This window comes from Cervus elaphus, chromosome 8, assembly GCF_910594005.1.
Source record: "Cervus elaphus chromosome 8, mCerEla1.1, whole genome shotgun sequence".
Classification (NCBI taxonomy): domain Eukaryota; kingdom Metazoa; phylum Chordata; class Mammalia; order Artiodactyla; family Cervidae; genus Cervus; species Cervus elaphus.
Window position 1 is genome coordinate 4,547,872 of NC_057822.1, and position 19,605 is coordinate 4,567,476.

At 38.2% G+C, this 19,605-nt stretch overlaps 1 protein-coding gene across 27 annotated transcripts in view; it reads right to left on the reverse strand.

The window, feature by feature from the left end:
- EIF4G3 (eukaryotic translation initiation factor 4 gamma 3) overlaps nt 1–19,605 on the reverse strand; it is a 342,348-nt gene that overhangs the window by 216,329 nt on the left and 106,414 nt on the right. For 22 of the 27 annotated variants that reach the window (XM_043909093.1, XM_043909094.1, XM_043909092.1 and 19 more), the window contains one exon: nt 1,727–1,855. The exons of 2 other annotated variants lie outside the window; for them this stretch is intronic. Coding sequence is in view for 19 of the 25 variants with exons in the window: in XM_043909085.1 (XP_043765020.1) it covers nt 1,727–1,855 (129 nt within the window). In the remaining 6 variants the exon portion in view is untranslated. Of the gene's footprint in view, nt 1–1,726; nt 1,856–19,605 lie in introns of those variants that run through there. 3 more of the 27 variants (XM_043909097.1, XM_043909096.1, XM_043909103.1) reach the window with 3 other exon arrangements.

Consider the following 19,605-nt stretch of genomic DNA (forward strand, 5'->3'; position numbering starts at 1 on the left):
TCTCTCATCACTCCAATCCCCTATTATACTTAATAAACCCTTTATACAAAACTTTCCCTACTCAAACAACTACACAGTGTTTCTTTTCTCCTGAGACACATTCCTGGGTGTTCACTGGACAGACTGATGGTGAAGCCGAGTACTTTGGCCACTTGATGCAGAGAGATGACTCATTTGAAAAGACCCTGAGTGCTCGCTTCGGCAGCACATGTACTAACACTGAAAAGACCCTGATGCTGGGGAAGACTGAGGGCATGAGGAGAAGGGGACGACAGAGGATGAGATGGTTGGATGGCATCACCGACTCAATGGACATGGGTTTGGGCAGACTCCGGGAGGCCTGGCATGCTGCGGTTCATGGGGTCACAAAGAGTCGGACACGACTGAGCGACTGAACTGAACTGAGACACATACCAACACACCGTATCAAGAGCTTGGGTGGCTGTCTTCCATACTATGAAACCAACATTGGAAACATCTTAAACGATTTAGAATTCGCTTTGACATGCTTCACTTTCAAAGCTCAAAGTTAACCAGGAATCACTCAGACTGAGCTTGAGCCCAGCAGTAGCAGCAGCAGCGGCGTTAGCTGCTCCGTCGCGCCTCTCCGAGACCCCACGGGCTACAGCCCGCCGGGCTCCTCTCTCCAGGAAACTCTCCAGGCCAGAATACTGGAGCAGATAGCCATTGCCTTTCTCCAAGGGATCTTCCCAACCCAGGGACTGAACCGGGTCTCCTGCACTGCAAGCAGATTCTTTATCATCTGAGGATGAATGGTGCTATTTCAATCATGGTTTGGCATACTGCACATTCCTTCACCAAACATTCTATAGCTTAAACTATCGTTCATCAACCCTTAGCTTATAACTGCCAGCCTTTAGCACTATTATTAGTAATTCTTTCTCTTATTATTCAAGCTCTTCAAAGGCATAAAAGATAAAGGCCCACATCGAAAACAAGTTACAAAATTAATTTTCATTATTAAAAGGAATGGTTATGAGGTATAAATATTGATAATCTCAAATAGCATGATTCAAAGTTACTGGCTTAACTATGTCTACATTCCAATAAGAGACATCCTAACTCTATACCACTGTTAACCACAAGGAAGATCAAATAAGCATGTAATGGTGAGTTGGCGCAAGCTGAAAGAGCTCTTGGGAAAGGGCTTAATATGCAGGGAACCCACAGGGACACCTTAAAACAGTATAACAGTGTCTCCTGTGCCTAGTAACTGGAAATAAACTAATAGTTCACTACTCTTGAACACTTCAACAAAATTTTAAGCCTAACAATTTTAATACCAACAAAAATTACTAAGAGGAAAAGACATCATATCTTTTAGAAAAGTAGAAACTAACTGTCAACAATCCACCAGAAAGTGAGAAGCAGCAAGACTATCAGATCACACACTGAAATGCACACACACGCTTCATGGGATTGGTGAGGAACCTGAGAATTATACTCTAATTTCCAAAACAATCAAACAAAAAAACCTAAATGTCACTGCCAGTTTATTCTCAATGACTCCAGAAACGAAATGCGTAAAACTGTTACTAGCCACCATTATGGGAGGTATGTCTAAAAAATGTAGTAACACAAAACAGAAATAAGACAAAACTGAAATTTCTCTTCAAATAATATTGTATGTTTGTGTAAAAGTTTGCTTTAGAAAAATTCGGCCTTTACAAGGAAATTTATTTTAGGAAAAAAAGGTTTTTCTTACTTGAGAGAGTCCAGGGGACGATGCATGTCCCGGGGGCGTTGCCGCAAGATTTGGATGCCCCTTGTTTATCTCATGTGCTGAGTAAGGGGAAGGGGTCGGGGGTCCCGGCTGCCTTGCTACTTGTGTTACCTGTGAAGAAATCAGTATTTAGTAAGAGTATTAGTAACTCAGTACTAATAAATATTGCAAAAGTAGCTTATTTTTAAAAAATTAAATTCTCTATCTCACAAATTATATTAAAATAAATATAAAATAAGACTAAAAGCTTAAAATTTCATAAACTGAAACAATGAAATTAGTATAAAAAAAGAGAAATGAATATTTTTATCCACTTGATAAAAGATTCTCAAAGCATACTAAAAACTAAAAATTTTAAAGGAAAAATATAAACAAAAAAGCCAGACTAGAAACAACATCCTATAGGATGCCATTTATTTGATATTTTGTAAAAGGAACAAAAAGGAAGTATCAATAAATGATTACAAGAGCAAATAGTAACTACAAAAAGGGCACAAGGAGATTCTAGGGAGTGACAGAACTTGCTTCAAGATCATGCCTGTATGCAGATTACGTGCCTCTCTGTACCTGTCAAAACCAATGGGAATACACACAGAACTGTGATAAGGCGAATTTTACCTTAAATAAATTATACCTCAATAAACCTGATCCAAAAAAGTTACTTATAGAGCATAATCGCATTTTTGTTTCTAAAAAAGCACATCTAAATATACATATACATATTTCTATGTGTATTTATGTGTAAATACGTGTGCATATATAAATATATACATACTCACAAGTATGTAGACATCTTATTAAAAAAGATTTATAAAAAAGATACACAAAGATCTTAATAGAAAGCAGGCAAGTGTTTTCCCATCATTTTTATATTTTCATATAGTTCAACAGTCACAAACCTGAGCAATCAAAAAAAATAGCATATGCTTTTATGTAAATAAAAATTATGTCTCCCCCACTTTTTATTGGTAATAAACCACCCATCAGCCTTTGAGAAGCATGAAACCACTTTGCTCCGGCCCCTTTCTAGCATCTAACAATCAGTCTAACCAAGCTCTATCCGTCTAACCCACGAAAGTACTGGCAATCTGCTAACCTCCTGAATAAGGGGCGACGCTGCGGCTGTGTGTGTTAAGTCACTCAGTCGTGGCTGACTCCGCGACCCTACGGACTACAGCCCGCCAGGCTTCTCTGTTCATGGGCTTCTCCAGCAAGAATGCTGGAGTGCTTGCTATTTCCTTCTCCAGGACATCTTCCCAACCCAGGGATCAAACCCTTGTTCCTTATGTCTGCAGCACTGGCAGGCATGTCCCTTACCACCAAGACCACCTGGTAGGCCCCATCTACCCATCTGAGACATAACTTCCTGCTTTTTCATGCTGATTAACTTTCTGTAATGTGGCTTTTGTTCAAGTCTCTGTGGAGCTGTGGTTCTTCTGGCTTCTTCTGTCTGCCCTCTAATGTAGGAGGCGAAGAGGCTACAGTGAGCTTCCTGATGGGAGGGACTGGTGGTGAGGTTATCTAATATAAAACAATTCATTCTCCTTAGGTTGAGTGGAGCCATGAATCCCTTGCAATCTAATAGAAACAAACTTCTTCCTATACTTATATTTTTAAATGCATAAATAGATTACAAGAACCAATTATGTTGAAATATGGGTATTAATACATTAAGACAAAATTGTGATATAATATACATTCTGTATTACTGTATTGAAAATAGTAACTAACGACAGTTGCTGCCCCATTCATAATTCAAAGAAATGATAACATTTAGTGAGATATTTTAACCCAGTTCTTAGATCCCCTGAATTCTACCACAGAGTTAAAAACTCTACCCAGGGAGAAATGGAAGTGGTCTCTAAATGACATTAAGTTTTCCTAGAATTCAGTCAGTCAGTCAGAAGCTCTGAAGAAAGTGTACTCTTGGTAATTTAAGCCTAAAATTCTTTGCATGCATGCACACTAAGTCACTTCAGTCATGCCTGACTCTTTGCAACTCTATGTCTACAGCCCACCAGCGTCCTCTGTCCGTGGGATTCTCCAGGCAAGAATATTGGAGTGGGCTGCCATGCTCTCCTCCAGGGGATCTTTCCGAACCAGGGACTGAACCCGTATCTCTTATGTCTCCTGCATTGTCAGATTCAGTTCAGTTCAGTTGCTCAGTAGCATCTGACTCTTTGTGAACCCCATGGACTGCACCACGCCAGGCTTCCTTGTCCATCACCAACTCCCGGAGCTTGCTCAACATCATGTCAATCAACTCACTGATGCCATCCAACCATCTCATCCTCTGTCATCCCCTTCTCCTCCTGCCTTCAATCTTTCCCAGCATCAGGGTCTTTTCCAATGAGTGGGTTTTTCACATCAGGTGGCTGAAGTATCGGAGCTTCAGGTTCAGCATCAGTCCTTCCAATGAATATTCAGAAATGATTTCCTTTAGGATGGACTGGTTGGATCTCCTCGCAGTCCAACAGATTCTCAAGAGTCTTCTCCAACACCACAGTTCAAAAGCATCAATTCTTTGGTGCTCAGCTTTCTTTATAGTCCAACTCTCACATCCAAACAGGACTTCTGGAAAAACCATAGCTTTGAGTAGATGGACCATTCTCAGCAAAGTAATATCCCTGCTTTTGAATATGCTGTCTAGGTTGGTCACAGCTTTTCTTCCAGGGAGTAATAAGTGCCTTTTAATTTCATGTCTGTAGTCACTATCTGCAGTGATTTTGGAGCCCAAAAAAATAAAGTCTCACATTGTTTCCCCATCTGTTTGCCATGAAGTGATGGGACCAGATGCCGATCTGTGCTTTTAGAATGTTTTCAGCCAGCTTTTTCACTCTCCACTTTCATCAAGAGGCTCTTCAAGTTACTCTTCGCTTTCTGCCATAAGGATGGTGTCATCTGCATATCTGAGGTTATTGATATTTCTCCTGGCAATCCTGATTCCAGCTTGTGCTTCAACCAGTCGGGCATTTCCAATGATGTACTCTGCGTACAAGTTAAATAAGCAGGGTGACAATATGCAGCCTTGACGTACTCCTTTCCCAATTTGGAACCAGTCTGTTGTTCCATGTCTGGTTCTAACTGTTGCTTCTTGACCTACATACAGATTTCTCAGGAGGCAGGTAAGGTGGTCTGGTATTCCCATCTCTTTAAGAATTTTCCAAAGTTTGTTGTGATCCACACAGTCAAAGGCTTTGGCATTGTCAATAAAGCAGAAGTAGATATTTTCTTGAACTCTCTTGCTTTTTCAATGATCCAACAAATGTTGGCAATTTGACCTCTGGTTCCTCTGTCTTTTCTAAACCCAGCTTGAACATCTGGAAGTTCTCTGTTCACGTAATGTTGAAGACTTGCTTGGAGAATTTTGAGCATTACTTTGCAAGCATGTGAGATGAGTGCAATTGTACGGTAGTTTGAGCATTCGTTGGCATTGTCTCTCTTTGGAATTGGAATGAAAACACCTTTTCCAGTCCTGTGGGCACTGCTGAGTTTTCCAAATTTGCTGGCATACTGAGTGCAGCACTTTCACAGCATCATCATTTAGGACTTGAAATAGCTCAGCTGAAATTCCATCACCTCCACTTGCTCTGTTCGTAGTGATGCTTCCTAAGACCTACTTGACATCAGACTCCAGGATGTCTGGCTCTAAGTGAGTGATCACACCATCATGGTTATCTGCATCATTAAGATCTTTTTGGTATAGTTCTTCTGTGTATTCTCGCCAGGTTACGTCTGGCAGGTTATATTGGCAGGTTATGTCTATCTAAAACAGACATGAATACCTAGAGGTTCAGCTACCCATTCCCAAAGTTAAAATAAAATGGACTCATGGAGAACTAGTACACTCAAAAGCTTACAGGTTAAGAAGAGACACAAATATGGTAAAAAGGGACCAAAGTTTAAAATCGAAATTAACTGTATTTCACTTCTTTACTGCTTTTTTTTTTTTGGCCATGTGACATGTGGGATCTTAGTTCCCAGACCAGGGATCGAACTTACACCCCCTACCATTGGAAGCATAAAGTCTTAACCAATGGATGTCCAGGGAAGTCCTTCTTCCTCCTTTTCAACTAGCTTTATGATTTTCTTGAAAACTTTGTTTACAATTTCAAGTCAAAATTACATTTATAAGGGCATGAGGTTTACCATGAACTGTTATAGCATTTATAAATCTCAGCACGGCAATTTTTCAAAGGATAAAAATCAAAGTGCTATCTACATATCTACTTTAGGAAAAATTAATAACCAGAATGAAGAGTTCTTACATGCAAATCTCTCACTAACAAGGCTTTATAAATTTATATCCTTATTTCACATACTTTAAAACTTTAAATATTTTGATATTTTACTAAAGCAAAGCATCAAAATAGATACATATTTTTAACACTACGATAAAAATTTTCTCAGTGAAATAAGTTAGCTATATTAAATATCAGGTCAATTCTCCAATTCATTATGATAAAACAAAGATTAAATTTACCCAGGTAAAAAAATCCTAATGTGGGAAAATTTTTTAAAAATTGCTGATTAGGGGCTTCCCTGCTGGCTCAGTTGATAAAGAATCCGCCTGCAATGCAGAAGACCTGGGGTTGATCCCTGGATTGGAAACATCCCCTGGAGATGGGAACAGCTACCCACTACAGTATTCTGGCCTGGAGAATTCCCTGGACTGTGTAATACATGTATGTGACTCAAATAAAACAAACAGACAAAAAACCAAATCTTTCCTGAAATTAATAGTAAATGAATATTAAAATATATCACGATATGTCCATGTTACACAAAGCAATCTATAGGCTTTACGTGATCTCTATAAAACTACCCATGACATTTTTCACATAACTAAAACAAAGACTTCTAAAATTTACAGGGGACCATGAACACTTAGAATTCCCAAAGCAATCATGAGGAAAAAGAACAAAGCAGGTCACATAATTTTTTCAGACTTCACACAACACTATCAAGTCACAATAATCAAAACAGTGTGGTACTGGCGCACACACAGACATACACACACACACAAACAGATACATGGACCAATGGAACAGAATAGAGTTCAGAAATAAACTCACACACCTATGGTCAATTAATCTTCAACAAGGAGGCGAGAATATACAATGGGGAAAGGACAGTCTCTTGAGCAAATGGTGCTGAAAAGTTGGAAAGCTGCATGCAAATCAATGAAGTTAGAACATACCCTCAGGCTATATATAAACTCAAAACAGCTTTAAGAGTTATATACAAGACAAGACATAAAACTCCTAGAAGAGAACACAGGTAAGACATTTTTTGAGATCATATTGCTATAACCTATGTCCTTTGAATATAGTGGCAAGTTCTCATGTAGTGAGGAAAAAAACACGTTTTCTCTTTATTTAGTATTAGTACCATCTCAACTGTGAAGGCTGGGAGCAGAAGTATAAAATAGCTAATTAACTACCTCCAAAGCTAAAAAAATTTTTCTCTTTTATACAATACTTTATTTAAGCAAAATTAATCAATCATTTCTTGGTATGCAGAGAGAGGGACAGTGTGTCTGTGTTTGCATGCGCACTATATTTAAAAGATTATATGCAGAGAAATATTCATTTTTTATGGATATTATAGTTTTGCATTGGCAATAATATGGAAGATCCAGAATTGTCATTCATATGCTCGTGGAAATATAGATTGGTACAAGTTCCCTGGGAAAGAACTTGGCCCTAGCTAGTACCTTTGAAAACAGGTATGTCCTATAGTTTACCTCTCACTTTGTTTTTCTGTCTTTCTTTTTTCTTGAAGGATAATGGCTTTATAGCACAGTTGGAACAGCAGCTCTGCCACATAGCCTAGCTCTTTGTAGGTATACATTTGTGAGAAAACGGGACAACGTGCACCAAAATACATGTACAAAAATATTCATAGTTGCACTGTTCTTTTTACCCAATACTGGATAACATGAACATTCATTAGCTGGAGAATGAATCAGTAATGAAATATTTTCCTATATGGAAATCAAATTAAAAACTAGAGCAACATTTCACAATTTAAATGACTCTCATAAATGTTAATGAGTGAAAAAGAACACAGAATATAGAGTATGATTCCAAAAATGATTCCAAAACAAACAAAATTTGATTGTATTAATTCAGAAATACATAACTGAATGGCAACACTGTAAACAAAAGCAGGAAATTTTTTTAAGGCATCTATATCAGGAAGAGAAGGAGTAGACATCAGAAAAGGCCATATCATTCTTTCATTCTTTTAAGCCTGGGAGGTGAGACAGTTTTTGTTTTAAAATTATTTGTTAAACTCTACTTTTATGTTTTATGCATTTTCAAGCATGTACAATTCTCTTCAACTCCCTAAAAAAGATTAGAAACAAAAACAACCAAATTATTCAGGATGAAGGTTAAAATACAGTGGTATTAGTTATACTGCTGTTCTACAAGAGTAGAAAAAATATAAAAAGAAAATAAACTAAAAGAATATCTCAGGACTTCCCTGGCAGTCCAGTGGTTAAGATCCCTGGATGGGGAACTAGGATCCCACATGCTGCAGGGCTTGGTCTAAACAAAAAATAAATGAAGGGAAAAAAGAAAGAAAACCTCTAAAATTTTGACTGAGTAAAAAGTTCAACCAGCTAGAAAATTTCATTCAAAAGTTCTACTTAAAACCATCTCCTATAAAATCAATGATATTTGTTGTTTAATGAGCAATATAACTTGAAGAATCTTTTGAAAATGTAAAGCTAAACCATAAAGACCATGGAAACTGAGATTAGTCAGTAAGTATAAAGTTGATTAAATAGAAAGTTGATTTGTTCAGCACTAAATTACCTGATTTAATAAAATACTCTGGCCAATTAAAAGCTATAACATATAAACTACAATTTCAAAAAATAGCTATTTAAAAAGTAAAGTTTCCTGAACATGATCATTCTCTTGACCCAAGAGGAATGAAAATACTATGCAGGAAACGTATGTGGGGGGGAACGACCAGGTGTAAACAACAGGGAATAAGGTCTACAGAGAACTGGTGTGAATGCCCATCCCCCATGCGGAAGCAGACGCTCAGCTGGAGCCAAGTGCCACCATTCAGAATTTCAAACAAGTCACGCAGTATCTTCCAAGTTTTCAAGAAAAACAAGTAAAGATTTTTACAAAACATTTTCCTGACTTCCAAAACACTGTACTAGCCAAATAAAGTACATCGATACCTGAAGAGGACAGACAGCCAGAGTGTGAATCTGGCTCAGGGGTACCTCATGATCACCAATGAAACATGAAACTTTCTAGGTTTTTTTTTTTCCTTTAGACAAAATGAGGAGCTATTTATTACTTTCAACAACAGAAGTAGAGTATCTTTGTACCACACTTTGAACCTAAGGTTCAGGGTAACACAAACAAGGCCACATACTATGTGTCCATGTGGTGACTTGCATTACCTGAAAGGAACCCTGAACTTAGGGAACCTGAATGTTTTATGACAGACAGTAAGCATGCTGCCTTTTGCTCCAGAAAGAAAAATTATCTCTTTTATACAGTAAGCATGCGTGCCCATTTGCTCTGAATGTCTTATACACTGCTATGGTATTCTTCCATCTCTGTCACTTTATGTACTAACACAAGGGACAGGGTAATAAAAGGAAAATGAAAATAGTAATGCTGTGATGAATTTATCCAGAAATCACCAATCAGCAAATCTAGAAAGAATAAACTCTATTTTAAGGAAGTACTCACATATAGACTTATGATTGAATTCTAGACAGATATGAATGAATATAGATATATTGTTAAACATTATATACACACATATAAAACACATTTTTATTTATTGCATCTACATATACATGTTGCCCAATATATGCCAATAAAAACACAGCACTTAAAAACAATTAAATCTTTGTCAAAAGAATTGCAAAAAATTCCTGTCAAGAAATAATGTTTTCAGAAAAAAAATAAATAAATTCATTCCTATAAAGGCAAACACAGTACATAGTTTATGTCTGAGAAGTCATCCCTTAATTTTTTATCCCAAGATGAAGTTTACTTAGTGAAATCATCTAAAAGCATTTCAACAGCTGCAACTCCCACATGAAAATTACCAAGTTCAATCTGGGGTAGACTGGAAGGATTCCAAAGCTTTTCTTCAGTTCAGTTCAGTTCAGGCGATCAGTCGTGTTCGACTCTTTGCGACCCCATGGTCTGCAGCACGCCAGGCTTCCCCATCCATCACCAACTCCCAGAGTTTACTCAAACTCGTGTCCACTGAGTCAGTGATACCATTCAAATATCTCATCCTCTGTTGTCCCCTTCTCCTCCCGCCTTCAATCTTCCCCAGCATCAGGGTCTTTTCCAAAGAGTCAGTTCTTCGCATCAGGTGGCCAAAGTAGCGAAGCTTCAGCTTCAGCATCAGTGCTTCCGGTGAACATTCAGGACTGCTCTCCCTCAGGATGGACTGGCTGGACTGCCTTCTTACTTGGCTAATTTCAATACTCAAGCCTCAGCTCTCCACCCCTCCTGGTGAGTTTTTCATATCATCCTACTTCTTCCTTCAGATTATTTATTTCCCAATATTTAGAGATGTTTTTAACTACAAATATTGGGAAATAAAAGCTGATTTAGTCAATTAAAAAGGAACACTACAGTGAATACTAGAAAATTTTACTAAGTATCATGACATTTTTTCAAAATCAGACATTATTACTGCCAAACTCCTCCCAAAAACCAACGAAAAAAGAAAGTATATTACCTTCCTCCTTGCTCTACTCTTAGCTACACTTATAAGGTTGAACCATGTGGAATTTCTGAAATTGAAGTTTTTTTTCACATTTTTTAAAAAGGCAATTTCATATAATTCCAGTAATATTTAATTACTCAAGCAAACAGATGCTGTCATGGACACTTCTACCATGGACTCTCTAAGTACTGGGTTCAATTCTGAAGATTGTTTCTTTTCATATTTATTAATAACTGGTAATGGAAGCTAGTGAAATAAAAACAGACCGCTACTTTTTCAATGTTGACTACCTACCTCAAATCAGTAATGAAATAAAAATAAGAAAAAAACATCTGCCCTCAGAAACATGTCTAGGAATCAAAGGTAACAAAGACAGGATACCATGTGAGAATCCTCCTTAGCCAGAGGGCAAACTGTGGTAGGCAGAATTCTAAAATGGCTCTCAATACTCCTGTCTCTGGTGCACATACTCTGTGTAATTCTTTCCCCTTAATATACCAGTGAACATGATGGAATATCACTCCTGTGATTAGGTAACTAAACAGCTGACTTCAAGTTAATCAACAGAGATTCCCCTGGGTGGGTCTGAACTTTTTAGCTGAGCTCTTTAAACCACAGTGAATCAGAGAGAGATTCTCTTGCTGTTCTTAAAGACTAAGCCTTCCAGATTATGAGAGGACCACACAGCAAGGACCTGAAGGTAGCCTCGAGGACCTGAGAGCAATTCATAGCCAACAGCCAGTAAGAAAACAAGGACCCGAGTCCAACAACCACAAGGAAATAAAGTCTTCCAACAATCCGAATGAGTATGGAAGTGAATTCCAAGCCTTACATGAGATGCCCTGGTAGATGAAATGAAAACATGAGGGAGAGAAGGAAAGTGAGAGAGATGGGGGAAGAGAGGGGAAAAGAGAGAGACAGAGACAGGAGGAAGAGACAAAGAGAAATCCAAGAAAGAGAGTGTGTGGGAGGGGGGAAGACGGGGGTGGGGGGGGGGGGATGGGGGTCGGGGCGGTGGGTGGGGTTAGACAGAGACACAAAGAAAGAGAGAAGGAGGAAAGGAGGAGGGAAGGAAGGTGCAGCTTAGGTGAGAAAGAATCCACCTGCAATGCAGGAGACGCCGGTTCGATTCCTGGGTCGGGAAGATCCCCTAGAGATAGGAAAGGCTACCACGCCAGTATTCTGGCCTGGAGAATTCCATGGACTGTATAGGCCATGGGGTCACAAAGACATGACTGAGCGACGTTCACTTTCACTTTTCACATGAGATTCCAGTCTCTTTGTTTATACTTTAATTTCAGCATGGTCCTAAGCAGAGGACCCTAACAGCTCAGGTCCACCTAATCTGTGAGATAACAAATGGGTGCTATGTTAAGCTGTTAATTCTGGGGTGACTTGTTACATAGTAATAACAAAAACTAGGGAAAGAACTCACATGCCAGAAAAATGACAGGTATAAGACCCTGAAAGTTTCACAAGGTCATGCAATGGGCATGACTCAACTGTTCCAAGTGGGGTAGGGAGTAATCCCCCCATCCTGAAGCTAAAAAGATACTGCAGCAGAGACAATATTGCTTAAGGGCTTAAGTATGGTATGGACTTTGATAAGTGGAGTAAGCTATAGGAAATTTTAAGCAGGACCATGACAATGGCACCCCACTCCAGTACTCTTGCCTGGAAAATCCCATGGACGGAGGAGCCTGGTAGGCTGCAGTCCATGGGGTCGCGAAGAGTCAGCCATGACTGAGTGACTTCACTTTCACTTTTCACTTTTATGCATTGGAGAAGGAAATGGCAACCCACTCCAGTGTTCTTGCCTGGAGAATCCCAGGGATGGGGCTGCACAGAGTTGGACATGACTGAAGTGATTTAGCAGTAGCAGTATGAGCAGATCTGATGTTTTCAAAGATCATTTTGGCTGCTTTGTGAAAAGAACAGAAGAACGTATGAATGGAAACAATTAGTTTAAATGCTATCACAATAAACTAGGCCAAAACTGATGGTAACTTAGAACAGTAAAAATAAAGATGAAAAGAAGCTGGAACAATTTGGGTTGTGTATCAAAGGCAGAGCAAACAAAATTCCTATTGATTTGACTGAAAAGAAGGGACAGAAAGGAATGAGGATTGACTGATTCACTTATTTAATATGTATTTACTGAGAACAAACTATATGTCACACACTGCTGCGTGGGATACAAAATTAGGTGAGTAAGATTCTAAAATCTCTGTCTTCATGGAATTTACCTCCTAGCTGAAGAAAACAAAATAATAATAAAAGATACAATAATATTTAAAATATATATTTAAAAGGGATAACTATATGAAAACAGATGATGGCTTTTAAGTTTATGGTTTGAAATATTAAGTGGGTGGAGATACTACTGTGAGATAGGGGGAACAGACTTAGGGGAAGGGGTAATCAAAAGCAACATATGCCTAACAGATATCCAAATGGCTAAGGAGCCATTTCAATATTTGAATCCAAGCTGAGAAGAGAAGTCAGGGGCTGGGGAGGATAAATTTAGAAGTAGGTTGGTATTGAACTTTCAAATGGTCTCTAAACTAACTATGAAAACTAGCAAATAAAACTATGAAAAACCTTGCAATTTATAAACCGAAGGGATCTATTTGGTCAGTGTTAACTGTTGCATACTCCAGTATTCTTGCCTGGAGAATACCATGGACAGAGAAGCCTGGAAGGGTGTCACAAGAGTCAGCCACGCGGCCACGATTTAGCGACTAAACCAGCACCACCACCACCAAGACACTGCTCACCCTCTCAGTGGAATCAATGTGGCTAATTTCTCTACTCAGAATCCCTAAAGAATAAACAAGGTTATCACAGGACAAATCAAGAAAGTCTCAAACTAAAACTAAACCAAAGTCAGAATCTCAGAATTTTAAAGACAAAAGGTAACTGAAAGATAATCTAATTTCAGCAGTGCTAGGATCAATATAGACTTATTACCACAGAGAATGAGGCTCACAAGTATTTTTTTCTAGAATGGTTAATTTTTTTTTTAATTGACATATAACAAAAGTTCCTCTTTTTTTAATGGGTGTGCTGATGTCAGAACACAATATAAAGGACAGGACAGATAGCCATAATACAAACCAATTTAATGTGATTGCTAATTTTAACTCCTCTGGACACATACTCAATACTGATTGAGCATCAATACTCTGTCAGGCACTGTATTAAGCTATGAAGTGAAACAACCCTTGTCCTTAGGAGTTCCAATAAAAAGGATATCACAGTAAGTAAAGAAACAAGATGTGATAAATCCTATTTTTTAATGTATTTTCAATTTACTGTATTTAAAACTGATTAAAAATCAGACAAAACTAGGTCTGAAACTGTGGAAGGGTCTAGTGAAATCAGAGTTGCATGCAGAGAAGTAAAAAGCTTTAGTTCAGACGAAGAATTAGAGATATTATTTTGAAAAGAAATTTGCAGAGTACAGGGATAAGAAAGTAAAGCATGCTCCACAAATAGGTAAGGGGTTCTCTTTAGAAAGGGCTGGGAAAAGAGAGTTCAGTGGAGTGATGCTGGTACAGCTGCAGTCTGATTATGGCCAGGCTGCAGGAAAACTGCATGTTCTTTGCTAAGACACGTTCATCTTTTTTTCTCAGCAAAGAAGAGCCACTGACTTTTAAAATGATGATGTAATAATCTTATTTATATTGTGAGGGTAAGAGATAGGGTAGCACGTCCACCAAAAAAAATTACATACTAATGTTCCTTATTCATAATAGCCAATAAATCAAGTATCTACAGCCAATATCCGTTGGATCATAGAAAAAGCAAGAGAAATCCAGAAAAACACCTACTTCTGCTGCACTGACTATGCTAAAGCCTTTGACTGTGTGGATCACAACAAATTGGAAAATTCTCAAAGAGATGGGAATACCAGACCACCTTATCTGCCTCCTGAGAAACCTGTAAACAGGTCAAGAAGCAACAGTTAGAATCAGACATGGAACAACAGACTGATTCAAAACTGGGAAAGGAGTGTACGTCAGTGCTGTATATCATCACCATGTTTAATTAATATATGCAAAGAACATCATGCAAAGTGCCAGGATTGGATGAAATACATGCTGGAGTCAAGACTGCAGGGACAAATATCAACAGCCTCACATATGCAGATGATACTACTCAAATGGCAGAAAGTGAAGAGGAAGTAAAGAGTTTCCTGATGAAGGTGAAAAAGGAGAGTGAAAAAGCTGGCTTAAAACTCAAAATTCAAAAAACTAAGATGATGATTTTCAGTCCCATGATTTCATAACAAATAGAAGGGCAAAAGGTGGAAACAGTGACAGATTTCCTCTTCTTGGGCTCTAAAATCACTGTGGACGGTGACTGCAGCCATGAAATTAGAAGATGACTGTTTACCGGCAGGAAAGCTATGACAAACCTAGACAGCGTATTTAAAAAGCAAAGACATCACTTTGCTGACAGAGGTCTGTATAGTCAAGGATAAGGTATTTCCAGTAGTCATGTTTGGATGTGAGAGTTGGACCATAAAGAAGGCTGAGCACCAAAGAATTGATGCTTTCAAACTGTGGTACTGGAGAACACTATTCAGAGTCCCTCGGACTGCAAGGAGATCCAACCAGTCAATCCTAAAGGAAATCAAACCTGAATATTCATTGGAAGGACTGATGCTGAAGTTGAAACTCCAATTCTCTGGCCACCTGACGCAAAAAACCAACTCAATGAAAAAGACCCTGATGCAGGGAAAGATTCACGGCAGGAAAAGAAGGGGGCAACCGAGGATGAAATGGCTGGATGGCATCACTGACTAAATGGATATGAGTCTGAGCAAATTCAGGGAGATAGTAAAGGACAGGGAAGCCTGGCATGCTGCAGTCCATGGGGTCGCAAAGAGTCAGACACAACTGAGCGACTGAACTGAACTGATGAAAAGATAATTATACATATATCCATACAATAGATACTATTAAGCAACAAAAACATGCTAAGAAAAGTAAGTCTTATATGAAATACTGAGAACCGGCAAATCTGTCAGAGACAGAAAGAAGATCAATGGTTGTCGAGGCCTGGTGTGGGGCTTCCCAAGTGGCTCAGACAATAAAGAATCTGCCTGCAATGCAGAAGTAAGATACAGGGGTTTGATCCCTGCATCGGGAAGAACCCCTAAAGAAAGGAAGGGCAACCAACACCAGTATTCTTGCTTGGAGAATCCCGTGGACAGAGGAGCCTGGCGGGCTACAGCCCACAGGGTTGCAAAGAGTCAGACACAGCTGAAGCAACATAGCACAAACATGAGAACAAGAGCTGGGGTGTTGGGGAGTAACAGGCTAACGGAGGACACAGGCTTTCTTTAGGGGGTGATGAAAATGTCCCCAAATTGACTTTGGTGAGGACTGTACAACTCTGAATATGCCAAGATCCAATAACTGTACATTTTAAATGGGTGAATTATACGATATTCAAATGTTGTCTCAATAAAGACAAGAGACAAACACAGAATCTAGAGCTGAGGAAGCAAACTGGGTAGTAATGGGAAAGATGATGATTTTCACACGGGAACCGATGTAAAAGGACCAATTTGAGAAGTAACAATTTTAATCAAGAGCGACAGAAATAAGTTATGATTTCTACATGCAATACATCACAGTATCCAAAGGAATCAACAGGAAAGTTACAAAGATTCAGGTCTAAGTGCAGGAAAAGACAAGGCAGATCTAGACGTATTTTATGCTATTCACCTAACATGAACTTCGGATCACTGGCTTTGGTGACACCAATAACAGACTCTATATTCAAAATTTCTATCTTAGTTACTATTCATTTTGTTCCCATCTATTCTTCTTCCACTGACTTCCCTGGTGGCTCAGTGGTGAAGAATCCACCTGCCAAGCAGGAGACGCAGGTTTGATCCCTGGGTTGGGAAAATTCCCTGGAGAAGGGAATGGCAACTGACTCCAGTACTTCTTTTTTTTTTCATTTATTTTTATTAGTTGGAGGCTAATTACTTTACAATATTGTAGTGGTTTCTGCCATACACTGACATGAATCAGCCATGGATTTACCCGTGTTCTCCATCCTGATCCCCCCTCCCCATCCCATCCCTCTGGTTTTCCCAGTTCATCAGCCCCGAGCACTTGTCTCACGCATCCAACCTGGGCTAGTGATCTGTTTCACCCTTGATAGTATACTTGGTTCAATGATCTTCTATCAGAACATCCCACCCTCGCCTTCTCCCACAGAATCCAAAAGTCTGTTCTGTACATCTGTGTCTCTTTTTCTGTTTTGCATATAGGGTTATCGTTACCATCTTTCAAAATTCCATATATATGCGTTAGTATACTGTATTGGTGTTTATCTTTCTGGCTTACTTCACTCTGTATAATGGGCTCCCGTTTCATCCATCTCATTAGGACTGGTTCAAATGAATTCTTTTTAATGGCTGAGTAATATTCCATTGTGTATATGTACCACAGTTTTCTTATCCATTCATCTGCTGATGGGCATCTAGGTTGCTTCCATGTCCTGGCTATTATAAACAGTGCTGCGATGAACACTGGGGTGCACATGTCTCTTTCAGATCTAGTTTCCTCAGTGTGTATGCCCAGGAGTGGGATTGCTGGGTCATATGGCAGTTCTATTTCCAGTTTTTTAAGCAATCTCCACACTGTTCTCCACAGTGGCTGTACTAGTTTGCATTTCCACCAACAGTGTAAGAGGGTTCCCTTTTCTCCACACCCTCTCCAGCATTTATTGCTTGTAGACTTTTGGATAACAGTCATCACTTTCTAACACTTTCTAACACCATACACAAAAATAAACTCAAAATGGATTAAAGATCTAAATGTAAGACCAGAAACTATAAAACTCCTAGAGGAGAACATAGGTAAAACACTCTCCGACATAAATCACAGCAGGATCCTCTATGACCCACCTCCCAGAATATTGGAAATAAAAGCAAAAATAAACAAATGGGATCTAATTAAACTTAAAAGCTTTTGCACAACAAAGGAAACTATAAGCAAGGTGAAATGACAGCCCTCAGAATGGGAGAAAATAACAGCAAGTGAAGCAACAAAGGATTAATCTCAAAAATATACAAGCAACTCCCGCAGCTCAATCCCAGAAAAATAAATGACCTAATCAAAAAATGGGCCAAAGAACTAAACAGACATTTCTCCAAAGAAGACATACAGATGGCTAACACACACATGAAAAGATGCTCAGCATCACTCATTATCAGAGAAATGCAAGTCACTCCAGTATTCTTGCCTGGAGAATCCCATGGTCAGAGGATCGTGGTGGGTTACAGTCCACGGGATCACAAGTGACTCAGACATTATTTAGTGACTGAGCATCCTTCTTCCATGTTAGAAACTGAGGTGCTGAAAATAAAATGGGAGAACACATGACCATACCTAGCTTCAGCTCTATCATTTAATAGATGTGTTACTACAGGCAAATAACTGAAAGAGTCCCACTTTCTTACCTTGTAAAACAGAAATCGTTAAGAGGGATGAATGCAAATTTATAAACACATTTTGGAGAGTGCCTAACAGAGTGCTTGATACACAAAACCTGGAAGCTACTAATATTTCTACCCACAAATTAAACATGAGGTTTATGAAGACCTTTATAGAAACAAATTATTTTCAAAAATAGACAGTTTAACTCACTATCTAGGGTATCTTAATCATGGGTATCATGAGTTTGCATTTGTACATATGTATAAGATCAATAACTATTCTTGGAATACAAAAGCATTAAATTAAGATGAAATAAACGAGTTTTAGGTCATTTTCCATTAGTTATAACATATGAGATTTTATCACTTGAGGCATATGCATGAGATAACAAAGTTCTTAATTCACTTAAATCTGGCTTTGTTGATAACACCCACAAAAACAAATTAGCAAAAAGTACAGAAGAACAAACAACAGATCATGAAACCTCCATCAAAAACAAAACAAAATTAAAATGCAATATTGAATCACTGACTAAAAGAATGACTAATACATTGACTGCCTAGTAAAGTAAATTCCTATATGTTCTGATATATTCCTTAAGGAAACGATTACTGGCTCTAAAAGGGATTCCCATCCTCCTTAGAATTAAATTTTTATTGTTCTTAATATAATTCAGGTTTGGACAATGCAATGAAGAAAATCTTGAGACAAGACTGACAACATACCTAAAACACTACATGTGCATTAGATACAGAGTTTCCCTAAGGTTTTGTTTGTTTTATTTACAGGTCACATGGGAACTCCTGAGAATCTCACAAGAAAGATTCACGGGGATTATCATTCTCCTTTAATATAAGAGTTGGCAAATGTAAATTCTCTTAGCAGTAAAATTGGGAAAAAATTCTGACAGAAAAAGAGTACACAACAAAAAGCAAGAGTTAAGAAGGAAACAGAATTCATAAACAAAAACTGCTCTTTTTCATCTTTAGAGTACGACTTGTTCATCAAGTATCCAAACTGCATGTTCTAAAAATTTGTTTAGTTGTAATGGGACCAAGAACCTAACTATATTGAGAGGAAATGGAAAAAGAAAGACTGTAAAATAAACTGAAACACCACTTACTGAAGCACAGTCAATGGATAATGACAAACCAATGGTAAAAAAAAAAAATGTATTATAGATAACAGAGGTAAGGCCAGAGGAATTAAAAGCAGCTGCCTCTGATGGATAAGAACAGAGGTGAAGAATAGGTTCTTTCTATTCATAAACCCTTCTATATTATTAGCTTTTTAAAAATCATAGGCATTCCACTGCTCTGTTTTCATTAAACAGATGGATAAATGTTAATCAGTTATTTTACAATCATGAAGAAATTAGCAATATAAAGATCAAAATGGCAAGGATGTTAATCACGGTATTATTTATATTATTCATGAAAGCAACAATATAGAAATAACACAAATGTCCATGAACAAATCACTAGTTATATAAATCATAGTACAAAAGTAATATTCTTATTTGCAAACAACTCCATTCCTAAAAGTGCCTTCTTCCCAACACAGCCAAAAGATTAGTTCTGGTATTTAAACACAAATCACGACCCAATAAATGATGTGTAATTCTATCTTGACATGAAATGATGTACATGATATGCTAGGATAAAAATTTAA